The sequence below is a fragment of the Ascaphus truei genome, chromosome 4 (assembly GCF_040206685.1).
Source record: "Ascaphus truei isolate aAscTru1 chromosome 4, aAscTru1.hap1, whole genome shotgun sequence".
NCBI classification, from domain to species: Eukaryota; Metazoa; Chordata; class Amphibia; order Anura; family Ascaphidae; genus Ascaphus; species Ascaphus truei.
Genome location: NC_134486.1, coordinates 208,671,402 through 208,683,652, shown reverse-complemented (window position 1 = coordinate 208,683,652; position 12,251 = coordinate 208,671,402). Strand labels below are relative to the sequence as shown.

Here is a 12,251-nt window from a genome sequence, read left to right as displayed (position 1 = left end):
CATGGCCGCCGGGATAACGACACCCCATAACGGGGCCTGTAACTTAGGAAGCAGGGGGTCCCTGGACCTGAAATCAATGCGGTTCAGCTCCGGAGACCCCCTGCTACAATACTGTATTATTAAAATAAAAACCCCTTTTAGAGGCGCGCAGGTAGAGTGACTGATTCAGACTCTCTTACTGCGCGTCTCTTACAAACAGGTGAAACCCGGTAGGATTCACACAGCCTGAGTCCTATTCAAACACAGGGACCCCTGCTGTGTTAATCCGATGGGCCATTAAGTCTGCTGCGGACTATCTCGGGGAGTATTTGGAGAATTGGCCTAGGTTTTGTCCCGTGATTCGGTCGACAACCGGCAGTTGCACCTGTACCTATTAATTAAGTTTCTGGCATCCAGATCCCGGAAGTTCCGGCGTTCTGCTGGCACTCTGATCAACAGTACAAACAACTAGTTGGCATCTAGTTGGCGAAAAAGTAACCGATTTTGGATAATTAAAACATGGACCTTGTATATTTAAAACCTTTAGCACCTAAAATACAGAAAATTATAATATGAAGAAAGGCAAATATTTAGTTATTAGTATTTTCCTTTTATGGGGAAACCATGTTAAAAAAAAAACTTGTTTTATTGTCTGTTGTAGAAAGAGAGACAGAGGGGTGCAGACAAGGGTCAGAGTTAATATCAGACCAGTAGTTGAAAACACATACAATAGTAAACCAATGGTTAAGAGCACATGGGTGATAAGAGTATGACGCAATATGTACTCACATGGGCCTGTGTGGTACTGGGTAGTGCTATCGGTATCTTTATTTTCTTTCCTCCTTCTTGCTTGTCAGTCATGCTCCTTCTCCCTCTGTACATCATGGATGGGCCACTCAGGGCGCATGTTGTTGAAGACAGCGCCACACAGATGAATAAAAATATGTTTATTTGGCAAGGAATGTGAGACAACAATTCACTCCCATGAAAAAAACTGATCAGGGACACCCTAGCTGGCGCCTTCATTGACGGTGAACAGTCCTGTAGACCGGACGCGGCGAACAGAAGCACACTGCACCGGAGAGCGGGAGGTTGACGTCGACGTCCCTGATCAGTTTTTTACATGTGAGTGAATTGTTGACTCACATTCTTTGCCAAATAAACGTATTTTTATTCATCTGTGTGACGCTGTCTTCCACTACATGCGCCCTGAGTGGCCCATCCATGATGTACAGAGGGAGAAGGAGCATGACTGACAAGCAAGAAAGAGGAAAGAAAATAAAGAAACCGATAGCACTACCCAGTACCACACAGGCCCATGTGAGTACATATTACGTTATACTCTTATCACCCCTGTGCTCTTAACCATTGGTTTACTATTGTATGTGTTTTCAACTACTGGTCTGATATTAACTCTGACCCTTGTCTGCGCCCCTCTGTCTCTCTTTCTACTTAAGTTTTCTTGAGGGTCGTGGGAAGATCCTTTCCAGGGGTTGAGCAGCAGACACTGAGCATTTATTATATATTTATATATATTTATTTTTGACCTTATTCTTCTGTTCAGTTTCAAGCATTGTGTAAAGGGAGCGCCTCAGTTCACTTCCATTATTGTCTGTAGTGTTTTCATCATAATTCATTTTAAGATTCAGAAAGAAAATATGAAATCAAAAAGTTTCAACTTTACCATACCAGGAACCTAAGATATATTATGGTATTATGTATCCAGGTTAAAAACAAAACAGTTAAAAATATTAGCACTTTTGATGTCCTTATGATGCAGCTGTCTACTGTACGTTGTGGACAGCTGGTGTTTTCCACATAATCACCAATCATTCAAATAAGGAATTGGGTAAACTACAGAGCACTTGCCTACTTTTAATTTTGTACATTAAAAGAACGAGAGGGCTGTTATTTTTTTAACTTGAAACTCTAGATCCTCAAAGTACCAGGAATAAACCAAGCATTACAATCCCTTGAGTCACCCCGTTGGAGTCCCTTTGTATCATTAGGGAGAATTAATTGTACAGTGGTAACGGCAACCTGTTTAAAATCCCAGTGTCAGAATGACGTTCCCAAGATCACAAGGAGCGATCTGTTCCAGATAGGGGACACTCGGCGTGCTTGCAAAATTCTGTGTACAGAACTGAATATAAAAGTAAAAGAGTACCCACAGCACTCGTAAGCAGTTGACACCAATGAAGGTGAAACAGAAAACAGTTTAATGCAAAAAGAGAGAGTCTGAATAAACAGAGCATACAAAAAAAGGTACAGCAAGGCCCCACTTTTCGGCGATCCGCCGATACAGCGGTATCGAGCAGGGGGCTGCCATGTCTGCGAATGCACAGAAAGAGCCAGCCAAAGGTTGCGCATGCGCAGAACAAGCAGGTCCAAGGTCGCGCATGCGCAGAATGGGGGGGTTTCCCGAGGTTGCACATGCGTAGAAGAGCGAATTACCGGTCTGCGCATGCGCACACACTGAAAATCGCCTGTTCCGCTTTCCGGCGATTTTCTCTTTGCGGCGGGCCCTTAGAACGGAACTCGCCGCATGCCTGGGGCCCTTCTGTATTGTAAAAAGGCAACTACCCCCCTTTGTTCCCTTTCCCAGTCCTCCTGGGTATACCACTCTCTAGGGGAATATCAGTCTGGGTGGTTGCCTTTTGACAATAGATGAAGAAAGAGAGGTTTCCGCTTTGCTACTAAATGGGAGTGGTGCAATTGGGAATCAGAGATACAATTGAAAAGTTGAAGAAGTATTCCCTATGATCATGCACTCTACCTCTAATGTAGTGTAGGAACTTAACTGTGAATCACTGGAAAGAGATGGTTTCCCATCTCCACTAATATATCCATCAGAGTACCAACAAGATATAGGCGATTCACCTGTATCTTATCACTATTACTGACATGTGATATTGCCTACATCAGTATTACACTGTGTATAATGCGACTGTGTAATCAAACATCATAGAGTAATACTATATACTGTGAATTATAACAGTATCCCTGATGTGTCTGTTTAAGGTCAATGGGGCTCATGCAGAGAGGAACGTTAAAAAAGTTTAAAATGGCTGTAAAATAGCCACAGATTTGCCGTTAGTGAAGGTGTTATGCAGAGAACGTCGTTAACTCATTTCGGCAAAAAACTGCAAATTGCCAACTTTTCCTGGCTATTTGAAACTCGCCATACTAATGCACATATTGGCGTGTTCCAGCGATTCGGAGCTTCTGGAATACCACGCTATATTAGCATGGCGAGTTTCAGGTTCTCGCCACGAGTTTGGCGAGTTTTACAGCTCTGAAAATTTTTCAGAGCACTTTTAAAAATCGCGCCATTTTCTCCCGAGTTTGAGGATTTCTGGCTAGTTTTTTCGCCAGAAGATGGCGCTATTTCCTTATCTATGCTCTCTGCATGAGCCCCAATATCTCTGTACTATATTAAGAGGCTGTGCTCTCATGAATAATTCATCATTGTGTCGCTATAAATTATGTTTATAGTTTACATTTAGTATCACTGTATATATCACGCTATATAGGGTTTCCTGTATTTGTACACTTACCTTGCACTTTATTTATCACTGTGTTTAGCGATTATCAATGATACTTTTTCATGAGGATATAACCGATTAACCTACAGTATCCTCATCACCAGCTATTATATAGGAATACAGCATTATTGACGGTGCATAATTTAATGCATGTCTGATCAGTAGCGCTAATTAGAGTTAGGTTTTAACTACAACTTTCTTGTTTAATAAATAAATATTATATTAGTGGAGACGGGAAACCATCTCTTTCCAGTGATTCACAGTTAAGTTCCTACACTACATTAGAGGTAGAGTGCATGATCATAGGGAATACTTTTTCACCTTTTCAAGCCTTTTGACAATACCCTATTTAGTAAGCTCTGTTTATTCAGATGTTCTCTTTTTGCATTAAACATGTTTTCTGTTTGACCTTCATTGGTGTCAGTTGCTTATGAGTGCTGCGGGTACTCTTTTACTTTTGTATCTTGCTACGGTTTAGGGAGACCCTCATACTGTACTTGCATGCACAACTTTTTCTTTTTTATATATGTGTATTAGTAGTGCTGACTGACCCTAGATTTTGTACTGCACTGAATATTTTTGATTGTTGTATGAGAAAAAATATTATTCTTATTATGAAACCACATAAGAAGGGCAGTTGTAAATGCAAGCATGACCGTAAATAGATATGTAAAATTATAGAAATGAAACGTTGAGTTACTAAAATGTATCAGACATATGTATTAATAAAGCTGTTTTATTAGTTGAAGTGGTTATTTTTAAGGATACATTCATGTTTTTTTATTTTTTATTTTTTTAAAATTTTTTTTTAGAAAGTAGAAGAAATAAAGCGGCAGCTATGTTTTAATATTGTACTACTGGTTCTTCGTGCACATCTAAAAAATCTTTAGACTCCTGTGTTCTTGAAAAGTAATTTGTCTCAGAGAAATATGATATAATATAAGTAAGATCCTCAGGTATACTTTTTTAGATTTTGCCTATAATAGCAATTATAGGCTAAAGCTGGTAAATTCAGGGCATTATTGAAATCCCTGCTCTCTGATTGGTTAAAATTCCGGGCATTATCCAATCAGTAATGGCCCGGAATTTTTGGCAGCTTGCCAAGTTTTTAAGCCAATCAGCTTTCAGGTTTCATTCACAAAGAGGGAAATTTGCACTTAGACAGGGGAGATGATTGGACAGAACACACCAGCAAGGCACTGACTCCTCCCCCTCCCTGTCTGCAGAGAGCTCCTCACAGGAGAGTGAAGGGAAAGGTTTGTGTGTTTTGTGGGTGTAAAGGGGGCAGCAGAGTGTTTTATTAGTGTGTGTCTTCTGTTGGTATGTGTTTTGTGGGTCTAGAGGGGGCAGCAGAGTCTTGTTGGTGTGTTTCTGCTGTGTGTGTTTTGTGGGTGGAGGAGGGGTGCAGAGTGTTTTGTGTGTGTGTGTCTGTAGTGTGTGGGTTTACATGGCTGCAGTGGGTGTAGAGGGGGGCTGCTGGTGTCTGTTTTATGGATGTAGAGGGGGCAGCAGTCTGTTTTTGTTTGTGTGTCTGCAGTGTGTTTTGTGGGTGCAGAGGGGGGGCTGCTCTATGTTGTGTGTGTTTTGTGAGTGTAGAGGGTGGAGGAGGGCTGCAGTGTGTTTTGTGGGTGTAGAGGAGGGGGGCTGCACAGTGTGTAGGGGGGACTGCAGAGTGTGTGTTTGTGTGTACAGGCATACCCCGGTTTAAGTACACTCACTTTAAGTACACTCGCGAGTAAGTACATCTCGCTCAATAGGCAAACGGCAGCTCACGCATGCGCCAGTCAGCACTTCCTGAACAGCAATACCGGCTCCCTACATGTAACGAAGGTGTGCGCAAGCGGGGAGACTATAGAGCCTGTTACAAATGCCTTATTTACATCAGTTCTGCACGTATATGATGATTGCAGTACAGTACATGCATCGATAAGTGGAGAAAAGGTAGTGCTTCACTTTAAGTACATTTTCGCTTTACATACATGCTCCAGTCCCATTGCATACGTTAATGTGGGGTATGCCTGTATAGAGGGGGGGCTGCAGTGGTGTGTGTGTGTGTGTGTGTGTGTGTGTGTGTGTGTGTGTGTGTGTGTGTGTGTGTGTGTGTGTGTGTGTGTGTGTGGAGGGGTCTGTGTATACTGCACCGACACACTTTATTCGAGCAAATACCCAGTATGTACCTGGCAGATACCTGGAATGCGCCGCTCCTCACCTCTGACAAGCCCCGTTGCGTTTGCCTTCCCAGCCTGGGTTCATGCCTGGCTGACGGGCGGCTGATCTGTTAAATGATAATGATTAGGATTTAATAGGCTGCAATGCTTCGCGTGTCTACCAGATGGCATAAATTCATGAATTGTAATGCAGTATATATATATATACTGTGCAGTATTGCAGCCAGCGGGAATAAAATGCTTCAATCCCTGCCTGGAAAATAACCCAATGCACTCGGGCAGAAAACAGTCACAAACCTCAATACACCCGGGTATACCCGAATTCGTGGGACTAGCCGAGCTCGAATAAAGTGTGTCGCCAGTGTATGTACAATTTACTTTTAATAAACTTGCAGTAAAAGCATAAGAATGTAGACAATCATGCTGATAAAAATCAATATGACTACAAAAATGTATCTACAAAAATAAGCCTACATTTAGCCTATAATAGCAATAATCCCCTCAGAACAGGGCATTACTGGCCAATAATGCACTGGCTGGGTTAAAGTCCCTCGGCTTCGCCTCGGGCCTTCAACTCTTCCAGCCAGGGCATTATTGGCCAGTAATGCCTTGTTCTTCAGGGATTAATACTTAAATATTGACCTGCTCTGACACGCGTAAAGTCATTCTTGTTATGTTAATGTACACAATAGTATGTTCTTCAAAAACATCAGCATTGGCTTCACTTATAATTTTGTGTTCAGGTTTAAATATTTCAATGAAATAGAAAAACAAGCGCAAATAATATTACTAATAAATCAAAGTAACACAGGTGATATACTATCCTTAATGAGTGCAGCTCCCGACGTAGAATTCAAACTAAATTCAATCAGCAAACGATGGAGAAACAGGTGCGCAAATCACATCAGGACATGGAAAAGAAGGTGAAAACACAAAATAGTGCAATATTGTCTACTCCAACAGATAATTTCAATGCTGGAAGTTCTATAAAATTTTCACTCACGTGTTTAACGTGGAATAAAAGCGTTGTGGTTATTCAAAGTTACCAATTTATCCAGACAGGTACTCCAGATCCATATAGAGGTGGGGAAATCCATATACAAAACAGGGAAAGCAAAAAATAGTATAGTACTGTTTTGACTCTGGATGTCATCAACAAGGGCTTCTTAGTAATCACTGATTCACCCAACGCGCGTTTCCACTGCAAAGTCTTCATCAGGGGCTTGTTGATGACATCCAGAGTGGAGGACAACTTTAATCAGCCCAGTACCTGCTGTGACGGCCGTGGAGCGGATGCTGTTGCTGTGAATATCCTTGTCTGACCATATGACCCAGGGTGGTCTGAATGCTCTCAAACAAAGGCACTTATGTAAGTGGAATACTTTGTGTTTTTAACATTAAAAACAGTACTATACTATTTTTTGCTTTCACTTTTTTGTATATGGATTTCCCCCCCTCTATATGGATCTGGAGTACCTGTCTGGAGACATAAGTTGGTAACTTTGAATAACCACAACGCTTTCATTCCACGTTAAACACGTGAGTGCAAATTTTATAGAACTTCCAGCATTGAAATTATCTGTTGGAGTAGACAATATTGCATTATTTTGTGTTTTCACTTTCTTTTCCATGTCCTGATGTGATTTGCGCATCTGTTTCTCCTTCGTTAAATATTTCAATACCTTATGAACCTTATGTTCACCTTGTGAACCAATGTATTTCCTTAATAGATGATTCTAAACAATGGATGTTTTATATCAGGAACCCTGATTGTAGCTCATCATTTTTATGTTTAATATTTTTCACAAGATAATAAATTTATCAGGCATAGTGATTAATTTGGTTCCTCTATTTTTCAGAAATAGTCATTCATTAATCAATAACTGTTTCCTTTTTTTATGTTTTAGTGTTCTAGAGAAGTCTGGCATAAAACCATCAACTACATATTACCAGGTACGTGTCAATGTACTGGCTGCGTATTTGTCCAATATCAGTAACATTTTATGTTCACTCTAAAAGGATACTGTACAGGTGCGCCGACGAGTATTCTAAAACTTGCCTTAAACTTGCCTTGGAAAATCTGGGGCTATCACCAACAAGCCCAGGTACGTGCTGGGTACATGTTGCAACATTTCAGTGACATTTCTGCAGAGACTAATGGCCCATCGGATTAACACAGCAGGGGTCCCTGGCAGTCCCATTCAGTTTGAATGGGACTGCCAGGGACCCCCACTGTTAATCCGATGGGTCATTAGTCTGTCTGCAGAAATGTCACTGAAATGTTGCAGCATGTACCCAGCATGTACCTGGGGCTTTTTGGTGATTGCCCCAGATTTGTTTTAGAATACTCGTCGGCACTACAGTATGTAAGCACCATTCAAAATACGTTGTGGTATCAAGGCAAAATTGGTGCAATTCTAGGGGTGGGGGGGGCAATCTTTTCCAAAAACAAAACAAAAGTACCTATTTTAACCAGAAGAAAAGAGCACCCCCACCTAGTTCACAAAACTGGATAGCCATGTTCCATAGAGGAGCCTGAGTTTAGCTCGGATTAGGAAGACATGGCTGCAGTCACTAAAGGAGATATGAAAAATTACCTCTAAAGCCTACTCTAGGCAATCAAGATCACTCTGCAGCAAGCACTGCAAAGATCGATTTGCAGAGCTCAAGTGTGAGCTGAATTATCGCGACATACGCACGAATGCAGCGGAGAGACGTATCGAAGTACTAGTCCAATTCCAGTATGAAGAATTATAAGAGGTGTATACCCAACTAGCCAATTTACGAGACGGCTTAAAAGATGCAGAAAACAGACCCGAAGGAACAATATTAGAATCTACAGTATTCCAGAGATGGTTCCCAGACAGTCATTCCAGAGGACCTCGAGAGTATGTGCAGTCCATGATTGGAGATTTCTTACCTTATATCCTAAATGACCAGCTCTTCATAGCTTGAGTCCATAAGGCTCTTGCTCCTTAGTCTGCGGAATCTGGCTGACTGATGGATACTATCCTATGATGGCTTTCACAGTATGGTAGTAATGCAATTTTAAAGAGGTAGAGAGAGACGCCCTCCATTGTCCACGAGGGAAATTCATTACAAATTTTCCGGGACTGCGTTCCCTCAACGCTGATTAATTAGAGGATTAAAACCCATAACAATATGAGCTATTGAAATTATGTAAACATAAGAACACTTGTATCCCCTATCCCATGTTGATATGACTTTTGACTCGACGGGGAATAATCTCCCTTGAGATATCTTTTTGCAAGCTTCTGAAGAAACAACTGCGATAAAACGATTATTCTCATTTCATATAATGTGAAAGGTCTCATTTTGCCAAAAAAGGAATCTCCTTTTCGCAGAGATTAAAAAATGGAGAGGTCAAAAAGTATTTATAGAAGAGACAGATCTGAGTAAATACAAACAATTCCCAAACTATTCAAATCCTCAGCGTCTGGCAAAACATTAGGTATAGTAATTCTTATCCATAAGTCTCTCCCATTCCAAGAAATAACCTGGATAAAGAAGGTTATAATAATTAACATCGGACAATCTTATCAAAGACAACTTTATTCTACAATGGAAAGGAATTTAAACCTAGAATTCAATTCAGAGGAGTGGTTTGAAATTTGGAAGCGGCGGCCCACTATTGATACTACGACAAAAGAAAATGTCTGTAAGATACTATACCATTGGTACTGTATTCTACTCCAATCAAACTAAATAATTTTTTTCCAACAGTTTAAACTTACGTTGAAGAGGGTGTGTTCAAGCAGGATCAATCACATTTGGTTGGAGTGCACCTCTGTGTCCAAGAAGTGTTAAAAAAATTGTATCATGCCTGGTTCATATTATGACTCCCCAAAATATTCTGATAAAAAGCGTAGAAAAATCACTTGTCTAATCATGTGTAAATGAGTCCTTACACCATGCAGTACTCGTATAGTATTCCGTTGGACTCCTAAAAATAGCGTGCTCTGCCCACGGAAAGCGGTTTGATGGCGTGCTGGTGTGCTGATGCGCCCGAACAAAACAAAACTTATTTGTAAGACCTAAGATGAAACCATGTATCACTAACTAGAAGAATTGATTTATTTGTTATCCTTGTCTTGATGTTTGTTCCGTTTTTTTTTTTTTTTTTGCATAATGTGGTTGTTCTGTTTTTTAGATGAAAGATATAGAAGATGCTATTATACATGTCTATGGAGTGTTACCAAAAATTCAGTGTCTTTCTCCACAGCAGGTAATATTTTAGATTTATTTGTCTTGTTTATATAGCTTTTAGCTACTTGGTTGAAGTGGCTACTTATTATTGATTGGGATGAATACACAAGGATTGGTCAAGAAACAGGTGGTTCTCAACCTTTTTTTCTTTTGAGAGACCACATTTCACAATGCTTAGTTGCAGAGGCATCCCTACAATAGTGCAAACGGCAACACACACACACACAAATACTGTCACAGCAAAAACAAACAGAGCAGACAGTCACAGCAAAAACAAGCAGGGAAAGCAGTCGTGACAAAAACAACCAGGGTAGTCCCAGGAAAACAGCTACATGCACACACACAAAAAACAGACAGACTCCAATCCTCACCTCCATCTGCTCACAGCTCTCTCGTGCCCATGCTGCTTCCTTCTCTGCTTGGCCCTGCCCCCCAAGGCTCATGACACCTCCCCTATAGCAATTGCCCTGCTTTCTCCTTGCTCTTGGAGATCGGATACATCCTGCGGCACCCTTTTGGTCCTCTCACAGGCCCCCAGCCACAGGGCCGGCTTTAAGGCAAGGCCAGCCAGGCGGTTGCGTTGGCGCCCGCACCTTCGGGGGCCCCGCACTCCCTCCTCCCCCCTCTTCTTGTCAGCGCCGAGATCCAACTTCCGCCATACCAGAGGAGGAAACTGGAGGAGAGAGCACAGGGCCCCCGGAGAGGAGAGAGAGAGTGTGTGTGTTGAGAAGAAATCTTACCTCCGGAGTGGCCCTCTCTCCTGCAGCGTCATGTCGTCATGGTGACCCAATGCCAAATGATGCTGTGACATCACATGGCACCACGTTGCCATAATGACATGACATCACATGACATCGTGACATCATTATGCTGCAGGAGGAGTGCCACACTTCAAAGAATCGCCCAGGCCGTCAAGGTAAGTACCCGTACCTTTTTCTACAGGGAGGGCTCCGCTTCCAGTGTGCTGCCTTGGTTCCCGCAAAAGTTAAGGCTGGCCCTGCGGCCCCACAGTGGCATGGAACCCTGGTTGAGAAACACCTTACTGAACAGAAGTGTCATTACTTCGTATTGGTCCTATGTAGAACTGTAACTTTAAATGGTAGAAATATATAGTAGGAAACAAATGATCAACAACAATGGGAATTTCAGCTGCTGTGCATCTGTGCAGGTACACTGACAGTGGGATCTTGATGACCTCATTATAAATGCCAGAAAAAAATATATTGGTATGCGTGCACACAGTCTATGTAATAGCATGTGTCCTTTGGCCATTTATTTTTGGGTGAACTGAAAAGCAGAATGCTGTAATCTGTCAATTTCTTATGAGATGGGATTTGTTCTGTTTATTCTCAGGGTGAAAAGGCACAAACGCTCGGTCAGATTGAAATATGTTTCACTAAAGAGTTTCAGCTGAGAAACTGTACCAATGAGGAGCTTTACGTGACACCCAAGGAGCCACCAACCAAGTGGAATTCAAAGAATGAGGATCTGCATGTTTGCAACAATAATTTAAGCACATATTATCCTCCAGTAGAGGAATTTTAAGATGTGATGTAGTTTCTATCACAGAGATCATGGAAAAAGATTGTGGGTGCATTTGTCATTGAACAGGAAATACTCAGCAGTTTATGCATTACATTAAAAAAAAAATACTTGTTCCTTGTTTGGTTCCATTATGTGTAGTTCTATAGCTCAAATTTGCACGTCAAAGCTTTGCATTCCCAATGAACTGAACTCTAATACTGTATGTACTCATGTTTTGCTAAATATAAGCATCTACCTTTGTTGTAACAGAAGAATTTGGTGCTGGGTTCAGTAAACATTTTTACAGGTACCAATTAATCAGTACTGTATCGCAAAAGTTTTCTTTACAGCGTATAAGAGCATAATTAAATACTTGCATTCCAAAGGACATTTAAGAGCATTATTCTTTACTTAACTGTTAACAATAATAGAATATTAAAGGGATTCTGAAAAAGGTGTATAAACTCTTTTGTGGTAAATAACATTTGAAATAAACGAATATCTGTCTGTTTATTGTAGTTCCTGATAATGTTCTAAATTCAAGTGTATGCACTGAAGCTGCTCCTACAAAATTATAATATGCAACATGGCATTACACAGATACAGACGTCAGTGAGTTGGTGTAGCAGGAACAAGGTTTTCACAAGATGGTATCACCTGAAGGTGAGGTGTGTGATGTTCAGGACGCTCATTTGCAAAATTATTGCATATTGAACCATTAACCTCTCCAGTGCCCTTGTGCTGTTCTGATAATGGCACAGCATTTTCTGTTCTGCCATTTGAGTAGATCAGCTGCTCTTTGGAGAAA

The 12,251-nt window shown here is 41.2% G+C and overlaps 1 protein-coding gene across 2 annotated transcripts in view; it reads left to right on the top strand.

The window, feature by feature from the left end:
* Positions 1-11,954, top strand: part of RNASET2 (ribonuclease T2) — a 48,916-nt gene extending 36,962 nt beyond the window's left edge. For both annotated transcript variants that reach the window (XM_075596803.1, XM_075596802.1), the window contains exons 8-10: positions 7,600-7,645; positions 9,864-9,938; positions 11,273-11,954. In XM_075596803.1, coding sequence (XP_075452918.1) covers positions 7,600-7,645; positions 9,864-9,938; positions 11,273-11,464 — 313 coding nt within the window. In that variant the 3' untranslated portion in view covers positions 11,465-11,954. The remainder of the gene's footprint in view (positions 1-7,599; positions 7,646-9,863; positions 9,939-11,272) is intronic.
* Positions 11,955-12,251: the final 297 nt, after the last annotated feature.